The sequence below is a fragment of the Mustela nivalis genome (assembly GCF_964662115.1).
Source record: "Mustela nivalis genome assembly, chromosome: 1".
NCBI lineage: Eukaryota > Metazoa > Chordata > Mammalia > Carnivora > Mustelidae > Mustela > Mustela nivalis.
In genome coordinates this window covers 197,593,395-197,613,693 of record NC_139020.1, presented here as the reverse complement: position 1 = coordinate 197,613,693, position 20,299 = coordinate 197,593,395, and the positions used below count along the sequence as shown (strand labels likewise).

Here is a 20,299-nt window from a genome sequence, read left to right as displayed (position 1 = left end):
ATAAAACTTTAATGGATTAAGAGTTGCTTCTTATAGATGAACAAAGAAAGTGGTTTCTAGAGATGGAATCTACACCTGGTGACAATGCTGTTAAGATTGCTGAAATGACGGGGGGCACCTGGGTGACTCAGCAACAGGTCACGATCTCAGGGTCCTGGGATTAAGCTCAGCAGGCAGCCTGCTTCCCCCTCTCTGCCTGCCTCTCTGCCTACTTGTGATCTCTGTCAAATAAATAAATAAAATCTTAAAAAAAAAAAAAAAAAAAGACTGCTGAAATGAGGGTGCCTAGGTGGTTCAATTGGTTAAGCATCTGCTTTCAGCTCAGGTCATGATCCCAGGGTCCGGGGATCAAGTACTGCATCAGGCTCCTTGCTCAGTGGGGAGCCTGCTTCTCTCTCTGCCTGCCAGTCCTTCTGCTTGTACTCTCTCTCTCTGACAAAGAAGTAAAATCTTAAAAGCTGCCACATTCACCCCAACCTTCAGCAACCACCAATCAGCAGTCATCAACATCGAGGAAAGACCCTCCACCAGCAAAAAGATTACAACTCACTCAAAGCTCAGATGATGGTTAGCATATTTTTTAGCAATAAAGTATTTTTAAATTAAGGCATGGACATTCTTTAAGACATAATGCTATTGCACACTTAACAGACCACAGTATAGCATGAATAACTTCTATACACACCGGGAAACCAAAAAATTCATTTGACTCGCTTTATTGCAATATTCACTCTACTGCCGTAGTCTAGCACTGAATCTGCAATATCGTGGAGGTATGCCTGCATTTGCCAAAACAAAAAATTTATAAGAGTTGCCTTTTTTATGTTTTTGCAAAACTCTTTAAGAGCTGACTTAATCGAAGACAGCTGGATTCTCGTATCTGCTTCTGCATTCAGTCTGCTGTGCACATATCATACGTGACCTCTAAAAATCACCACTGGTACATTCATGAGAAATTGGCAGTGAAAAAGGCAAATAACATCTCAGTATTATAGTAAAAACAGCTTTGCAGCTTTAAGCAACAGCTTTAAGCAACCCTGCAAGGGTACTGGTGAGGACTGGTCCTGGACCACCCTTTAAGAACCACTGCTATAGGGGCACCTGTGTGGCTCAGATCATAATCTCAGGGTAGTGAGATTGAGCCCTGGTCAGGCCCTGCACTCATTGGGAAGTCTGCTTGAGATCTTCTGCGTGTCCTTCTGTCCCTCCCTCTGCATGCTCACTCTTTTTCAAATAAATAAAGAAATATTTAAATAAATCTTAAGGGAAAAAAAGAACCACTGCTAGAGTTAAATACATAGACATTTTATAATTATTATTTATAATAATTATTATAATAGTTATTATTATTATAATTATTATATATATATTATTTATAATTATTATTACTTGCTTAAAAACAAAATTTTAAAAATCTGGCTATTGGGGTGTCTGGGTGGCTCAGTCAGTTATGTCTCCAACTCTTGGTTTAGGCTCAGGTCATGATCTCCTTGTTGGAGAGATTGAGCACACACATGGAGCTCTGTGTTCAGCAGGGAGCTTACCTGAAGTTGCTCCCTCTGTCCCTCCCCCTACCGACACTCTCTCTCTCAAATAAATCTTATAAGTAAACTAAAAAACTGGCTATTATCACTAAATCCTAGCCTATATGCTTCATAAGTTTACTGTATCTTTTTTTCTTAAAGACTTATCTATTTTATTTTTTTTAAAGATTTTTATTTATTTATTTGACAGATCACAAGTAGGCAGAGAGGCAGGCAGAAAGAGAGGAAGGGGAAGCAGGCTCCCTGCTGAGCAGAGAGCCTGTTGCGGGGCTCGATCCCAGAACCCTGGGATCATGATCTGAGCTGAAGGCAGAGGCTTTATTTAACCCACTGAGCCACCCAGGCACCCCAAGATTTATCTATTTTAGAGAGTCAGAGAGTGAGTGAGCAAGCACCTGGTGGTGGGGGCGAGGGGCGGGGAGAGAGAAAACCTCAAGCAGACTCCGGGCTGATTGAGGAGCACACAAGCGGCTTAATTCCCTGACAGTGAGATCATGACCTGAGCCAAAACCAACAGCTGGACACTTACTGCTCCTGCTGTATCTCTTTTAATTGATTTTTCTTAGAAACCATTTATCAACATTCAATCTTCCAACAGAAATGGAAACAGTTATCACAATAACTGTTTAATATGTAATATGGAATCAGAACTGCAGGGGCAGTGGGGGACAGGAATACTCCTCACTCCAGAATAAAGTACAAATAATCTGATGTCATTTTATTATTATTATTATTATTTTTTTTTTAAGATTTTATTTATTCAAGTAGGCAGAGAGGCAGGCAGAGAGAGAGAGAGGAGGAAGCAGGCTCCCTGCCGAGCAGAGAGCCCGATGCGGGACTCGATCCCGAGACGCGAGATCATAACCTGAGCCAAAGGCAGCGGCTTAACCCACTGAGCCACCCAGGCGCCCCTATTATTATTATTTTTTTAAAAGATTTATTTGACAAAGAGAGCACAAGCAGGGGGAGTAGTAGACAGAGGGAGAGGGAGAAACAGGCTCCCCACAGAGCAGAGGGAGCCTGATGTGGGCCACAATCCCAAACCCCGGGAATCATGACCTGAGCCGAAGGCAGTTGCTTAACCAACTGAGCCACCCAGGCGCCCAATCTGATGCCATTTTAGATCCAAAGTAGTTAGAATTTAAAATTAGAGGAGTAAGAGTTAAAGCACTTTGTGACATTTCTTTACCAATGTCAACATACTGAATAAAAAATCAAATATTATACGTTCATCATCTTTATTCATAACTATCATAGGTCAGTAAGGATTGTTATTTATATTACCTCCCAATTTTAAAATTTATATAAAAACGTTAACTTTTTATCTGGCTAATCACAACTACATGGTCATAGTAAGAATTTGGAAACTCAGCAAACAAACACAAAAAATTAAATTTTACTCAGAAAAGCAGCAAAAATGAAGTGAACTGAAAGAACTGTACAACTTCAAGTATTTCTTTGTAGTAAGAGTTGCTATAAAAGAGTTCTCTTAAATAAAGGAGGGGGGGCACCTGGGTGGTTCAGTCGTTAAGCAGCTGCCTTTGGCACAGGTCATAATCTCAGTGCCCTGGGATCAAGACCTGCATCAGGCTCCCTACTCGGCAGGAAGCCTGCTTCTCCCTCTCCCACTTGCCCTGCTTGTGTTCCCTCTCTCGCTGTGTCTCTCTCTCAAATAAATCAATAAAACCTTTTAAAAAAATTTTATTGATTTATCTAACAGAGAGAGAAAGATCAGAGGCAGGCAGAGAGAGAAGAGGAAGTAGGCTCCCTGCTGAGCAGAGAGCCCGATGCGGGGCTCGATCCCAGGACCCTGAGATCATGACCAGAGGCTTAACCCACCGAGCCACCCAGGCGCTCCTAAATCAATAAAATCTTTTTAAAAAAGAGGAAAAGACAAAAATCTAAGGTAGACATTCAGAAGTTAGTACTGTGATTGATCAACTCTATGCTTTTAACAGGTTTAGCTATAATTTTCAAGGTTTTAATACTCCGGTCAAGTGTCTCAAAAGAAAAAAACAAACAAACTGACAGACTGATTAACTAAGCAAAAAATATACACAGATTATTAAAAAGCATTTTGAAACTTAAGCCTAGATTTAAGATGATTCTCAATAGGTACAAAAAGGAAAAAGATCATCTCTAAGCTTGCGTATCCTAGAAAAGTTGTATTATCAAATGGGAGAGGGGGACATTTTGAGGGGAATGATTTTTTTTCCTTCAAAAACCACTATTTTCCACCTTCTATCAATCCCTCATAAATCACAGTTTTAGTTTTCTTCACACAATTAAATCATTAACCTTCTCATTTAGCTCCCCTCAGCTTTTCCAGGCTTAATTGCCCCCCCCCACCCCGTTATTCAGAAGAGAAGTATAACTGTATTTCTGGGCTCTTGATCACATAAGATGTACGGCACTACTTTCTTCTTGAGCATTCTGACTTTATATTTCAACCTGGGAAGACTGCTTTCTGGGTCTTCTGTACAGCTATGACACTGCAATTAGAGCTCAATTCTGAGCTGGTTTTGTTTTCTTTATTCTCATGACTTTTTTTTTTTCTCAGATTCCTTACTCCACTGAGTATATTACCAATTAAGTTTTTCAGAAGGTATGTCTGAATGTGATCCATGGAGCAGCATATTCAGCATCAACCTGGAAATTTATGAGAAATGAAAATTTTCGAGGCATCTGGGTGGCTCAGTTGGTTAAGCATCTGCCTTCCACTCAGATCATGATCTCGGAGTCCGGGGATCAAGCCCATCACTGGACTCTAAGCTCAGCAGGGAGTATGCTTCTTCCTCTGTCCCTCCCCCTGCTTTCTCTCTCATGCACTCTTTTAAATAAATAATATCTTTTTTTTTTTTTTAAAGACTTTATTTGTTTACTTAACAGAGAGAGAGAGCAGCAGAGGGAAAGCAGGAAGCAGATTCCCTGCTGAGCAGGGAGCCCTATGCAGGACTCAATCCCAGGACCCCAGGATCATGACCTGAGCTGAAGGCAAACACTTAGTAAACTGAGCCACCCAGGTGCCCCAATAAATAAAATCTTAAAAAAAAATAAAAATAAAAATTCTCTGGAAATTAAAACATGTCAATGAAACATCTATACTCCATGTTCACAGCATTATTTATAACAAGACAGGAAAATGGTTGAGTGTCTGCCAAAGGATGAAGAAATTCTGACCTTTGTGAAACAGATGGACATTGATGGCTTTATGCTAGTAAGTCAGAGAAAAGCAAATACTACATGATTTCACATATATGGAATCTAAAAAAAAAGAAACTCATAGATAAAGACATCAATTTATGACTAATAAAAGTGGGCACAGGGAGGAGGAAGAACAGGATGAATGTGGTCAAAAGGTATTAACTCAGAGCTGTAAGATACAGAAGTGCTAAGGAGATAATGTACAACAGGATGACTGTAGCTAATATGGCTGCATGGTATAGAGAAAAGTTGTTAGGAGAGTGAATCCTAAGAGCTTGCATCACGAAGGGAAAAACTTCCTTTTTCTTAACCTTTTTAAATCTATATGAGGTGACAGAAGTTAACCAAACTTTTATTGTGGTAATCATTTCATGATATATAAGTCAAATCATTAAGGTGTATACCTTAAACTTATACATGCTATATGATCTCAATAAAATTGGGGAAAAATGCAAACATTTAGAAGTGACCCCAGTCCTACCTACACTAAATCAGAATTCAGGGCATGCGGTGAGGGAAGCAGCCATTCTCTCCTTTTTTAAGATTTATTTGACAGGGCACCTGGGTGGCTCAGTGGGTTAAGCCGCTGCCTTCAGCTCAGGTCATGACCTCAGAGTTCTGGGATCGAGTCCCGCATCGGGCTCTCTGCTCGGCAGGGAGCCTGCTTCCCTCTTTCTCTCTCTGCCTGCCTCTCTGTCTACTTGTGATCTCTGTCTGTCAAATAAACAAATAAAATCTTTAAAAAAAAAAAAAAAGATTTATTTGACAGAGAGCGCGGGCCTTCGGGAGAGTGCACGTAAGCGCAGGAGTTGGGGGAGGGGCAGAGACGCTCAAGCAGACTCCCCACTGAGCATGGAGCCAGGATGAGCCACCCAGGTGCCCTAGCCATTTTTCATTTTAAGAAACTCTCCAGGTGAGGGGCATCAGGATGGCTAGGATGGTTAAGGAGATGACTCCTGGTTTCTGCTCAGGTCTTGATATCGGCGGGGGGAGTGGCAGAGATGACCCGTGTTGGGCTCTGTGCTCTCGGAGTGTGCTTCAGGACTCTCTCTCTCCTTCTGCCCTCCACGAGCCTCTCTCTTTCTAAAATAAGTATCTTAAAACCTCTCCAGGTGATTCTACTCACCTGGATAACCACTAGTCTAGCAGTCTTATTGGCCCTGACTTGTCAACATTCTTAATTAGTTTACAGATGGAAAATCTTTTCCTTTTTCCTCAGTGTCATTCATAACCTAAGTAATCCAAAGCTCAACACATAAGGACTAAGTATTCCAACTAAGGAACAATGAGAAACCATGAAATAACACATGTACTACCAATATTAGGAATCTTTTCTTCCAATCACTGAAACTCAAACAAAACCAAAAAAATGTATCTAGTACCACTTCTTGGATTTTTTTTTCTTCTTCTTCTGGGTAAAGTGTAAAATAAAATCAGTATTTCATTTAAAGGAGAAAAGGGGCACCTAGGGGCACAGTCAAGTCAGTTAAGTGGCTGACTCTTATTGTCAGGCCAGGTCATGATCTCAGGGTCATGAGATCAAGCCCCACGTGATGTTCTGCTCAGTGCAGAGTCGGCTTGAGACTCTCACTCCCTCAGCACCCCCCCCAGAATGAATAAACAAATCTTTAAATAAATAAATAAGAAAATAAACTGAACGTGTAGGGTCAATTTCCACATTCTGCCTCATAAACAACTTTTAAAATTACTTTATTTCCACAGGATAGAGTAAACAATTCTTCCCTCACATTCCTCTGAAGCTGTGCTGGTCCAATATCCTCTACCTGTAGTTGGCCATCACCTGTAATGTTCAAACTATAGCGTGCTACAAGTTCAAAACATAACCAGATTTCAAGGATTTGTACCAAAAAAGGGGAAAATGGTTTTTAATATTATACTGATTACATGTTGAAGTATTAGATTAGATTAAATGTGATTAAAAAATCAATTTCACCTTTCTTTTGTCCCCTTTAAAAAACAGTACTAGGAAACTCATGTAGCTCACATTCCATTTCATGTTCTGAGTCTCACTGAGGAGGGATGGTTGAGGACAGTGCTCAACATAGTAGAAGAACACCCCACTAGGTAAGGAATCACACACGCAGGAACCTACCTGCACCTTTTAACAACTAGTCTAGCAAAAATTTAGGGGCCCTGGTAGAATTCCTATTCAACTAACACTCTTCTGAAAATGGTAAAGTCTCTACTCACGTATTAAACATTTACCAAACTCTTATACGAATGAACTTAGAAATACGGTAAGGGAAGAGATTTAAATTTGAGTAAAAGGCTGGACATGAAGAGCCAGGAAAAGGAGCAATACGTGGTTGACTGATCCAAGTGATGATCAGGATCCCAATCGGCCCACAATGTGCCAGTGAGGGAGTAGCTGACTGCAGTCCCGTTTTTGGCTGCACACCCATGTTTGCAGAATACATCATAAAACGAGCGCTGCCTCTCTAAGGCAGAAGCCAGACTCATTCTCCGAACCTCTCCTGCAGCTAGTGCGGGCATGTGACCAAAGCTTCCCAAATTAGACACACTGCATGAAATTTGGACTCAGAAGGGAGCAACATGAGGCAGCAAGAACCACAACCTCCATTTTCTGGTGAGAGTGGAGGAATATGGCAGAAATGGAGCAGGATGGCATAGATCCCAATGAGACTGTAGTAGAGCAAGGACCTGTGCCCATGGGTGTGGCAGAAAGTCTCTGCCAGAGCAGGCCAGCAATGTGACCTGAGTCCTGTGCCTGGCTGCAATCTCCAAGACCCATTCTCCAGCCCTCCCACAAATTCCTTGAGCTAACTACTATCCTTTAGTCATTTTCTTTCGGAATTAAAAAGGGGGTGAGGGGGAATGTCTAATATTTATAACTAAAAATCAATACCCAGATGGATACAGAAAATATCACACCAAGCTAAAAACCTTAAAATAGCATTTACTCTGGGAGAGGAGGATGTTCAGGGGAGTTACTAGAGATCTGAATTGCATCTGTTAAGTTTATGTATTGAAGAAAAAAAAGAATGGGGCGCCTGAGTAGCTCAGTTGGTTAAGCATCTGACTCTTGATCTCAGTTCAGGTCTTGATTTCACGATCTTGAGTTCAAGCCCCATATTGGGCTCCATGCTGGATGTGGAGCCTACCTACTTAAAAAAAAAAAAGAAAAAAAGGAAAAGAAAAAAAAAAGGATAAAAATGGCACTACCAACAGTGTGGGAATAAATGTTTGGGTACTTTTAAAATATTTGAAAAGCGACTGAGGCCCAAGGTAGGAATGGCACTAATGAGAAGAGGAAGAAGAAAACAACAGCAGCTATTATTTATTTATTAAAGGATTACTATGTGCCAGGGAATGTGTTTAGGACTTAATATTTTATATAACCCTCAAAGTAACTACAACATAAATTCTTTTATTTTCATGATGTAGATAAGGAAATGGACTCGGTGGTTAAATCACTTGCTTAAGATGACGTATCTAAAGTTGCAGAGACAGACCAGAATCCTGTTTGTCTCAGAGCCAAGTCTGGCTTTTGATTAACTCTTTGTCATTCTTGGTAATTCCACACTATGATGAGGGGTTACGAACCATCCAGCACGAAGGGGATGTACAACAGCAAGAAGAAAAAGAGAAAGAGGGACAAGAGTTGAAATAACAAATGAAGAATTGCAAAAGGAGCAAGTGATGAGAAGTCCCCTTCCCCAAAGTACCCTTCACTTAGTGCAGCCAGACTGACCAACCAGCCCTGTGTGAAGCCTCAGTTCCTGCCCTGTAAAAGGGCAGAAGAACAAGCAATTTCATGGATGCGAAATGAAACCCAAACCCTGGGATTCACCATCAGAAGGCCTTCTTTCGGGGTGCCTCGGTGGCTCAGTGGGTTAAGCCTCTGCCTTTAGCTCGGGTCATGATCTCAGGGTCCTGGGATCCAGCCCCGTGTCGGGCTCTCTGCTTGGCAGGGAGCCCGCGTCTCTCTCTCTCTCTGCCTCCCTCTCTGCCTACTTGTGATCTCTCTCTCTCTCTGTGTCAAATAAATAAAATATTTAAAAAAAAAAAAAAAGAAAAAAGAAAAAAGAAGGCCTTCTTTCTAACACATGCATCTAACTCCATGTGGATGCTTTAGGAAGCACCCAACTCAAGAGGGTTCTTGAAAGAGAAGTTCCAAATAAATCCCCTTTATCCAGCTCAGACTAACAGACCAGGAACAGAAAACCTGGACCTTTCCTAGTACTATACACACTATCAAGGCATTTATATGCTTTTGTTTTTGTCCTTAGAAGTTGCCTCCTTATCTTACCTAGATGTATGATACTGTGGTATAATAAAAAAATATGTATTTTATTCTCTCTGGCTCCTGGCCAGAGCTCCTAAAATCTTTATAATTTTGTAAGTGATAATAAAAATGCTAGATCCATCTTGTGTTCTATTGAGGCAACTCTTGGTGGGCTCCTCGACGGAGGCTGGTCACCAGAAAGACCAAGCCATGATTAGAAGCTTGATACTTTCAGCCCCACACTCCATTCTCTGGAGAAGAAAGAAGATAGAAATTGAGATACTAATGGATTGTACCTATGGGATATAGCCTCCATAAAAATCCCAGAAGTATGGGGTTCAGGGAACTGATTTGTTGGTGAACATGCCAGGAATGTGGTGTACCCCAATTCCATATGGACAGAAGCTCCTATATATCTTTATCTGGCTATTCATTTTTATCTTCTATCATATCATTTATTACATAATATACCAGCAAACGTGTTTCCCTGAGTTCTGTGAGTTGTTCCAACAAATTATGAAACCTAAGGAGGGGTAGTAAGAACCCCAACTGATAGCTAGTCAATCAGAAGTACAGATGATATCCTAGGACCTGACTGGTATATGAGCTGGAGGGCAGTCTTGTGGGACAGATCCCTTAACCTGTGGGACCTGACACTAACTCCAAGTAGACAGTATCAACTGAATTGTAGGACAGCTAGCTGATGTCAGAGAATTGGTCAATGTGGGAAAAAAACCCACACATTTGGTGGCCCGAAGTGTGACTGTGTTAGTAGTAGAGAGTAAAGGAACACAGTGAAGCTTATTCAGATGGCTACTTCTGTGATTAACCTTTAACATGTACCTTTGTCTCCCATCAATTCACTAAAACTGTTCTAAGGATGTAATTACTGTCAAAACTAACAATGTCTGTGCTGCTTCTAGGCTGGACGGATGCGGAAGTCTGACAGAGGAAACTCTCTAAGGTGGTTAACACATGGTTTTTAAAAAGCAATCTAATTTTGCCATAATTTTTTAAAAAAGCAATTTAGAAAACAGCCTAGGTTCTCAAGACAATAAATTGTTCTGAAAATTTAAGTAACAGTAATACAGACATAATTTTTAATTCTTATTAAAAAAGAGTTAGATTGAGGGGTGCTTGGGTGGCTCAGCTGGTTAAGCAACTGCCTTCAGCTTAGGTCACGGTCCTGGAGTGCCCGGATTGACTCTGGCATCAGGCTTCCTGCTCAGCAAGGAGTCTGCTTCTCCCTCTACCCACAACCCCCCCCCCCTTCTTATTCTTTTTCAAATAAATAAAATCTTAAGAAAAAAAGGGGGGGGTTAGGTTGAGACACTGAGACACAATACAGCTGACCCTTTAACAACTTGTGTTGAACTGCATGGGTCCACTTATATGCAGGTTTTTTGTGATAGATGCAGCAGAGTACTGAATATGTATTTTCTTGGGGTACCTAGGTAGCTCAGTTGGTTAAATGTCATGATCTCATGGGTCATGACATTGAGCCCTGCCCTACATCAGGCTCTGTGGACTCTGCTTTAGATTCTCGGCCTCTGCCCCCCCACACCCTCACATGCGCATGCATACTCTCTCTCAAATAAAATCTTTGAAAAAGGAAAATGTATTTTTTCTTCCTTATGATTTAACATTTTCTTTTGTCTAGATTATGAGAATACAGTATATAATACATGTAACATACAAAATATTTGTTAATTGACTGCTAATGTCAGTAAGACTTCTAGTCAACAGTAGGCTATTAAGTTTTTGGGGAGTCAAAAATTACACGAAGAGGGATGATGGTGGCTTAGTTGGTTAAGTGGCTGCCCTTGGCTCAGGTCATGATCCCAGGGTCCTGGAATCAAGTCCTGCATCCGGCTCCCTGCTGAACAGGGAGCCTGCTTTTCCCTTTGCCTGCAGCAAACCCTGCTTGTGCACTCTCTCTCTGACAAATAAATAAATAAAAATCTTTAAAAAAAATTACATGAAGATTTGCAGCTGTGCAGGGAGCCAACACCCCTAACCCCACATTGTTCAAGAGTCAACTGTACCATGGGGCAAAGAGTCTTTTAACCATGTGAATTGAGAAGGCAGGTCTGTTTAGACGTACATGACAGTACATACATATGTCACCCCTCTAGCCTCATCCAGTCATTCAATGCACTCTAGTTAGACCCACCTTTTTGCCCTTTTTTAAAAGTACACTCCACACCCAGTGTGGAGCCCAACATGGGGCTCCAACTCATGACCCTGAGTTCAAGACCTGAGCTGAAATCATTTAACTAACTGAGCTACCTAGGCACCCCCGTCTTTCTGCCATTTAAAAAAAAATAAGCAGGCTCTCACCGTAGGGCTTTCTGATGTGGAATGCTCTTTCCTCAGATAACCACGATGGTTCATCTGCCAACACTTTGGTCTTAACTCAATGTTAAGAGCACACTGAGCTTATCCTGATCCCCCCACCTGCTTTTGTTTCACTCCTCTGCATTCATCACTATATGGTAAGATTTTTCTTATGTAACCATCTCTCTCCTTCCAGGTATAATGTTATACTCCACAAATCAGGGAGCTTTCGGTCTAGCATCTACAGCAAAGGGCTTTATCCATAGAGACATAAGATGTCTCAAAAAGAAGAAAAGATTAAGAATCATTGTCCTGGGACGTCTGGGTGGCTCAATCATTAAGTGTCTGCCTTTACCTCAGGTGAAGATCCCAGGGTTCTGGGATCAAGCCCTGCATCAGGCTCCCTGTTCAGTGGGAAGCCTGCTTCTCCCTCTCCCACTCCCTGCTTGGATTCCCTCTCTCGTGGCCTCTCTCTTTCTCCAATAAATAAAATCTTAAAACAAAAACATTGCCCTATACCTACAAGTTCAAAGCAAAATATTCCCAAACAGCACTTTTCTTTCATTGCAAATTAGTTTGCTTTTTTTTAAAGATTTATTTATTTTTAGAAAAAGAGTACATGAAGTTAGCACATACTAAGCAGGGAGCCCAGTGCAGAGCTTGATCCCACAAACCAAATACAACAACCTGAGTCGAAACCAAGAGTCAGATGCTCACCTGACTGAGTCATTCAGGCGCCCCTTGTGTTTACTTAAAAATTCAAGCCCATTCAATGTCATCAAAACCATCTATGAAAAACCCACAGCAAATATCATTCTCAATGGAGAAAAACTGAGAGCTTTTCCGCTAAGGTCAGGAACATTGCAGGGATGTCCCTTATCACCACTGCTATTCGACATAGTACTAGAAGTCCTAACCTCAGCCATCAGACAACAAAAAGAAATTAAGGCATCCAAATCGGCAAAGAAATCAAACTATCACTCTCTGCAGATGATATGAAACTTTATGTGGAAAACCCAAAAGACTCAACTCCAAATCTGCTAGAACTTGTACAGGAATTCAGTAAAGTGTCAGGATATAAAGTCAATGCACAGAAATCAGTTGCATTTCTATACACCAACAACAAGACGGAAGAAAGAGAAATTAAGGAGTCGATCCCATTTACAATTGCACCCAAAACCATAAGATACCTAGGAATAAACCTAACCAAAGAGGAAAAGAATCTGTACTCAGAAAACTATAAAGTATACATGAAAGAAATTGAGTAAGACACAAAGAAATGAAAAAACATTCCATGCTCACGGATTGGAAGAACAAATATTGTGAAAATGTTTATGCTACCTAAAGCAATCTACACATTTAATGCAATCATATCAAAATACCATCAATTTTTTTCAAAGAAATGGAACAAATAATCCTAAAATTTATATGGAATCAGAAAAGACCTCGAATAGCTAGAGGAATGTTGAAAAAGAAAGCCAAAGTTGGTGGCATCACAATTCTAGACTTCAAGCTCTATTACAAAGCTGTCATCATCAAAACAGTATGGTACTGGCACAAAAACAGACACATAGATCAGTGGAACAGAATAGAGAACCCAGAAACAGACCCTCAATTCTATGGTCCACTAATCTCCAACAAAGCAGGAAAGAATGTCCAATGGAAAAAGGACAGTCTCTTCAACAAATATGTTGGGAAAATGGGACAGCCACATGCAGAAGAATGAAACTGGACCATTTTCTTACACCACACACGAAAATAGACCCAAAATGGATGAAGGACCTCAATGTGAGAAAGGAATCCATCAAAATCCTTAAGGAGAACACCGGCAGCAACCTCTTCCACCTCAGCTGCAGCAACTTCTTCCTAGAAACATCACCAAAGTTAAGGGAAGCAAGGGCAAAAATGAACTACTGGGATTTCATCAAGATCAAAAGCTTTTGCACAACAAATGAAACAGTCAACAAAACCAAAAGACAACAGACAGAATGGGAGAAGATATTTGCAAACAACACATCAGATAAAAGGCTAGTATCCAAAATCTATGAAGAACTTATCAAACTCAACACCCAAAGAACAAATAATCCAATCGAGAAATGGGCAGAGGACATGAACAGACATTTCTGCAAAGAAGACATCCAGATGGCCAACAGACACACGTGAAAGTGCTCTACATCACTCAGCATCAGGGAAATACAAAAAATACAAATCAAAACCACAATGAGATACCACCTCACACCAGTCAGAATGGCTAAAATTAACAAGTCAGGAAACGACAGATGATGGTGAGGATGCAGAGAAAGGGGAACCCTCCTACACTGTTGGTGGGAATGCAAGCTGGTGTGACCATTCTGAAAGGCATCATGGAGGTTCCTCAAAAACTTGAAAGTAGAGCTACCCTACGACCCAGCAATCACACTACTGGGTATTTACCCTAAAAATACAAATGCAGTGATCCGAAGGGTCACGTGTACCCTAATGTTTGTTTATAGCAGCAATAACCACAATAGCCAAACTATGGAAAGAACCTAGATGTCCATCAACAGATGAATGGATAAAGAAGATGTGTTCAATATATACAATGGAATATTATGCAGCCATCAAAAGAAATGAAATTTTACCATTTGCAATGACATGGATGGAACTAGAGGGTATCGTGCTGAGCAAAGTAAGTCAATCAGAGAAAGACAATTATCATATGATCTCCCTGATATGTAGAATTTGAGAGGCAATGTGGGGGGTTTGCTGGGTAGGGAAGGAAAAAAATGAAGTAAGATGGGATTGGGAGGGAGACAAACCATAAGAGACTCTTAATCTCACAAAACAAACTGAGGATTACTGGGGCTGGGGAGGTAAGGAGAGGGTGGTTGGGTTATGGACATTGGGGAGGAGGGTATGTGCTATGGTGAGTATTGTGAAGTGTGTAAACTAGCAATTCACAGACCTGTACCCCTGAGGCTAATAATACATTATATGTTAATAAAAAAATTTTAAAAAGATAAATTAAAATAAAATTCAAGCCCAGCATGGAGCCCAGTTAAAAATAAATAAACAAATAAAAATTGAGCTCTTCTCCTTAGCACCCCACTCCCAAGCCCAATTACTGTTTTGAACTTTACTACTATTGTTCAAGAACTACTACATTCTGCATGTTAAAAAAAGAGATACTAAACTGGTTTTGACCCTCAGCAATCGGCTAAACATCCTACCCTGTCAAAACATGTAGATCTACCTCGTTCTTCTGGCTACATAGGACAATATACTACAATTGTACCAGTGCCATTATTTGCCATTTCCCTTACTGAGCGACTTGTTTCTAGTGTTACTACTATAATGAGTGCAGCAGTGAATATCCCCATATACATATATACCTGTGAACACAAATGCAAGGTCAAAGGTATGCACACTTAAGCATTTGACAAGTATTACCAAAACCACTTCCAAGAAGTTACACTAATTTTTTTTTTTTGCATTGTTTAAAAAAAGATTTATTCATTTGAGAGAAAGAGTGAGTAATGGAGAGAGCAAAAGCAGCAGAGGGAGAGGGAGAAGCAGCCTCTCCCCTGAGCAGGGAGCCCGATGCAGGGCTCAATTCCAGGACCCTAGGATCATGATTTATACCTAAGGCAGACGCTTAACTGACTGAGCCACCTACGTGCCCCAGAGTTACACTAATTTATCCTCTCCATACCCTTGCTGTCCTGGATAAAATCTTTATAAATGTTTTCCTATCTATTAAATGAAATATATTTCACTTTCAAAATTTATACCTCTATAATTACCAGTAGTATGAAATATCTTCTGATATGCATATGATCACATGTATTTCTTCTTTCACAAACTACTATATCCTTTGTTCATTTTTTTACTAGGTTATTTTTTCTACTTTCTCGGAGTTCTTCGTGTATCAGCAGCACTATGCAGAAGCACAGGCTCCAGTCAGAGCAGCTTGGGTGCAAACAGTATCTGCTAGTACAGGACCTACCTCCCCTATGCCTCATGCGCTATTTTTAATTTTAAAAAATTATCCTTTTAAACTAAGTATAGATAGGCCAATAAAAGAGACCAAGAAACCAACATGTGTGTATAGTAACTCCAGGTTTTTTTCTTTTAAGTGGGCATAGAGCTGGATGTTCAAGCTGAGCTTGAGCTCACAACCCCAAGATCAAGATCTGACCTGAAATCAAGAATTGTACACTTAACCAACTCAGCCACCCAGGCACCCCTGCATAATAATCTTATAACTGCAAGGCATATATTTGACTCTGATGTCACTCAGAAAAAAATTTTTTTTCAAAGTCTTATATAAAGTTGTATTTTCAGTCGTATTTTTATTAATACTGTCTAGCTTATGATTTTGGTAACTTTAGATTAACAGTATCAATTTTTGTAAGTAACAGTATCAATTTAATCTTTATTTAAATTAAATCTACAAAGCCAACTTTTAAATCTTTTTTTTTTTAAAGATTTTATTTATTTATCAGAGGTAGAGAGGGGGAGAGAGAGAGCACAGGCAGACAGAATGGCAGGCAGAGGCAGAGGGAGAAGCAGGCTCCCTGCTGAGCAAGGAGCCCAATGTGGGACTCGATCCCAGGACGCTGGGATCATGACCTGAACCAAAGGCAGCTGCTTAACCAACTGAGCCACCCAGGCGTCCCTACAAAGCCAACTTTTAGAAAAATTTTAGAAAATTTTAGAAAAATTAAATCCCTCTGGCTTAAGCCAGTTATTAATGAAAACAGATTTGCCCTAAGAGTTTTTTTGCTTTGGGTGCCTGTGTGGCTCAGTCAGTTAAGTGACTGCCTTCGGCTCAGGTCATGATCCTGGAGTCCTGGGACTGAGTCCCACATTGGGCTCCCTGCTTCACAGGGAGTCTGCTTCTCCTGCTGACCTCCCTCCTCTCTTGCTCTCTCTCCCTCATTCTCTCTCTCTCAAATAATAAATAAAAATCTTTAAAAAAAAAAAAAGAGGTTTAATTTTTTTTTAAGATTTTATTTATTTATTTGACAGACAGAGATCACAAGTAGGCAGAGATGCAGGCAGAGAGAGAGGAGGGTAAGCAGGCTCCCTGCTGAGCAGAAGACAGGATGCGGGGGCTCAATTCCAGGACCCTGAGATCATGATCTGAACTGAAGGCAGAGACTTAACCCACTGAGCCATCCAGGCACCCCTTTGTTTTTATTTTTAAGTGAGAGAGAGAGCCCGCTCAAGTGGTGGGAGCGTTAATAGGTGACCTCAATTCACCATCTTAAACAACATTTTTGACTCAAATCTCAAGCCATTTTTTTCCCTTTTATTTTTTAAAGTGAGCTCTATACCCAGCATGGGCTTGAACTCAAGACCCCAAGATCAAGAGTCACACTGAATGCTCTACAGACTAGTCACACGACCATATCCCAAACCATTTTAACCTTTTGAAAAATGAAGTCCACGGTTTAAGTAACAGCAGAATAATTTCTTGAACCAAAAAATCAGTCTACCTTTCCTATACACCTTACAAAGAATGGAAAAAATAGAGGTAGGTGCCTGGGTGGCTTAGTCGTTAAGGGTCTGTTTTCAGCTCAGGTCATGATCCCAGGGTCCTGGGATTGAACCCTACATCCCACTCCTTGCTCAGCAGGAGGTCAGCGGCTCCCTCTCCCTCTGCCTGCAGCTCCCCCTGCTTGTGTACACTCTCTCTGTTGAATAATAAATAAAATCTTAAAAAAAAATTAAAAAAAAAAAAAAGAACAAAAATGAAAAAACAATACTGCATTCCTCCACGTGCCAGATGTTTTCTTGTTTATTATCTCATTCAGTATCACTAAATAGTATTATCCCTATTTAACAGATGAAAAATCTAGGGCTAAAAAGATTGAAATCATGTCAACAAATAGGAGGTCAAGCCAGACTTAAAACCAGGAATGCAACTCCAGAGCCCAGATCCTTCCAATATATCTGCCTGCATTCCTAAGAATGCTTCTTAGGAAGCAAAGAGGCCAGTCTTTCTATCTTATCAAACATACCTCTCTGCAGTCCTTGCCCCTCCATCAAGTTCTACCCTTTCCAATTCTCTTGGTGTAAAAAACATTGAGACAAAATGAAACAGAATCACAACAGACAGGGGTAAGAAAGCAGCATTTGTAAATGGAGCATACTGTTAGTCTCAGATGAGGAAGCCCTAAAGAGGCACTTTGACCTTCTCAGCAAATGTATGAAGCTTCTTCTCTTTCTGTAAGCTTATTACAATTAGCATTATTTCCTGAGGATTACAAATAGTAAATGCAGACCTAGAAATCTACAAGGGACCTAAGTCAGGGAACAATAAAAATAAATGAAGATCACTGAAATATATTATATCCTTTTAAAACAACTTCCAAATGTCATGCTTTAAATAATGAGGTAATATGAACCCCTCCTCTGCTCTTGATCTGTTCAGGATGACACAGATAAAAGAGAGCCTTCTGTTACACACAGCTGTATCACATCCAAACCCAGTCCCAGAAGACCACTAATTCCCATACTGTTCAATTCTCCAAAGCAAATGGCAAGTATCTGCAATCTTTTTAGTTTATGGTAGTTGCAAATACTTTTAGTCTATACTATGAAAGCCTCTGTGTTAAATAAAATGTGTTTTAAAAAACCAGAGTACTCCCCCTAGTAAAAATAACCTTGGACATTTGTGATGTGATGTTCCTACTAACCAAAACCCGGATGGCAAATAAAATCTATTAAACAGGATGCACCTCAACATCTCCCTTTTACCTGAACCTGCTGTGGTTGTTGAACCTGAATCTGCTGTTCTTGTTGGGTTTGTGGCTGAACACTGGTGGTGACTGGACAGGCAAGTTCAAGCAAAGACCCAGCCACTTCGGTGCTGTCTGTGTAAATGCAGTTCCCACCCTGTTGGTACACCATGGTAGTGGTAGCTGTCTGCTGGAACTCCTGAAGGGCTTCCGGCCCTTTAGAGGCTAGTGAGTCCAGAAATTCCTTCATCCTGTGTTGCGGGACAGACCGCGCCTTCACTCGGATGTACTCTTCAAAGGAAATGGTGTTTTCCAGGGAATTATTCATATTGCAGAGTCCTTAGGGTTCCTAGAAATAAAATAAATGGTCAGAAGTCAAAATTATGCTATTGTTTTCATATTCTGAAATGCAGAGCAATCATGCTTGCATCAGAGTGGAATATTCAGGGTAGCTGTGTACATCTAGAATCCAAAATAGAGTTATTATACCACCTTATTCTTTTTTTAGTTAACAGCATCTAGAAATTGTTCCCATAAACATTTCTTAAATCAAACTATCACAGTGAAAACAAAAAACAAAGGCATGCGTCACAGTACTGGATGAAACAGGCTGAAAACACACTCTCCACCCAGTTCTAGGCCAATGCCATCTTCTCTGCAGAGCCAAGCACCGGACAACAAAAGTCACATGCAAAATTACTCTGTGACCATCACAGAGAGGACAACCAAGGAAGTTAGGAGCAGGGATTCCTACTGACATGTTCAATTTCTGCGACCAACGATGTCCGCGAGTGAAGAATACACATGCCATCTAGCTGTAGCAAGACCCTAGAGAAAGGGAGTATATACTTATATTTCATCTGCCACCAGAAACACCAAAAATCCGCTTGACGTATATTGCTCACATTCTTTTACAGCACAGCTTACTGGTCAAAAGCACGGATTTTGGAGCCAGACTGCCAGGGTCCAAATCCCAGCGTGATCTCTCCTTAGCTCTGAAACCCTGGACAAGTTAGTTAACCTTAGTTTGTATATAAAATGGGGACAAATAGTATCTATCATACAGAATTGACATAAAGATTAAACACACTTCACAAGTAAAGTCCTTGGAAGAAAATCCAACATAGACTACACCATATAAGTACTAGCTGGTATTATTAAAATTAGCTGGGGGAGGGAGCTGAATAGCACTTTAAATTACTAGGTCATTACTAAGATTCAGAGATCAATTTGTCACATTCTTCATTGGGGTATTTACCCTAAGAATGAATCTGCAGGGGTAGATAGTAATTCTCAATTACCTGGGGGACAACCACACAATCTATCTATGGACTGCTAAGGGCCCTACCACTGCTACTTTCATACTGTTCCCTCCTCTCTGGATCAGAACCACCTCCAGAACAAAAGCAGAAGCAGGACAGGAGGGTCTCACAGACGATGTCAACCTTTTTGCCAAAAAGGGCTCTCTGTCAATTGCAAATGAAAAAGTGTTTTGTCTCCCTGGGTCATCAAGGAAAGGCTAGAAGGGCATCAAGGCTAGAAAGGCCAGTCTCTTTCACTGCCCAGGTGTTCTGCCTTATGTTACAGATAAAAGGCATATGGGTAATCATCTCATCTCTTTCACTTGACTCTAAACTCCTGGCCGACAAGACTGTGTCCCAATACGCTCTGAATGGCTGACACACAGTAGGTACATATATGCATACATGTACATGTATGTTGGATTTGCAACTGAATGTATAAAGAAGGATTATGGCTCTTTGTCCCTGTAACATCTCTAACTTACAACCATAAATGTTACCCTTTTTCTTGGTAAATGGTTAGTATATATCTTGAGAAAAGAACCTATGTATCTGGGACAAGTGTGAGACCGAAGAAAACATTTAATTCTTACTGCTACTAAGTTATTAACACTGGCAACATTTCTGTGGGACACTGTAAATATACTACATGAGCTATATTTGGGTGCTTTCAAAGAGAAGAGACCCAACAGTAATTCTTTTAATGATGCAAATAATATATTCTAAATATATCTTTCCATAAATAAAGTACAACAACAACAACAACACACACACACACACACATACACACAAGAACACCACATATACTTTGTCCTGCCTAAAGTCAAATCCTAGGCCACTACTCTCCGAAGAGCCTCTATTTCTCTGGAAAACTCCAAGCACAATGAAGTGCAGAGAACAGCAAGTGCAGGTCAGGTGAGG

General features: G+C 40.5%; 1 protein-coding gene across 1 annotated transcript in view; it reads right to left on the bottom strand.

The window, feature by feature from the left end:
* Positions 1-19,849, bottom strand: part of QRICH1 (glutamine rich 1) — a 44,146-nt gene extending 24,297 nt beyond the window's left edge. The window contains exon 1 of the mRNA XM_082704009.1: positions 18,097-19,849. Within this exon, the coding sequence (XP_082560135.1) occupies positions 18,097-18,405 (309 nt within the window). The 5' untranslated portion in view covers positions 18,406-19,849. The remainder of the gene's footprint in view (positions 1-18,096) is intronic.
* Positions 19,850-20,299: the final 450 nt, after the last annotated feature.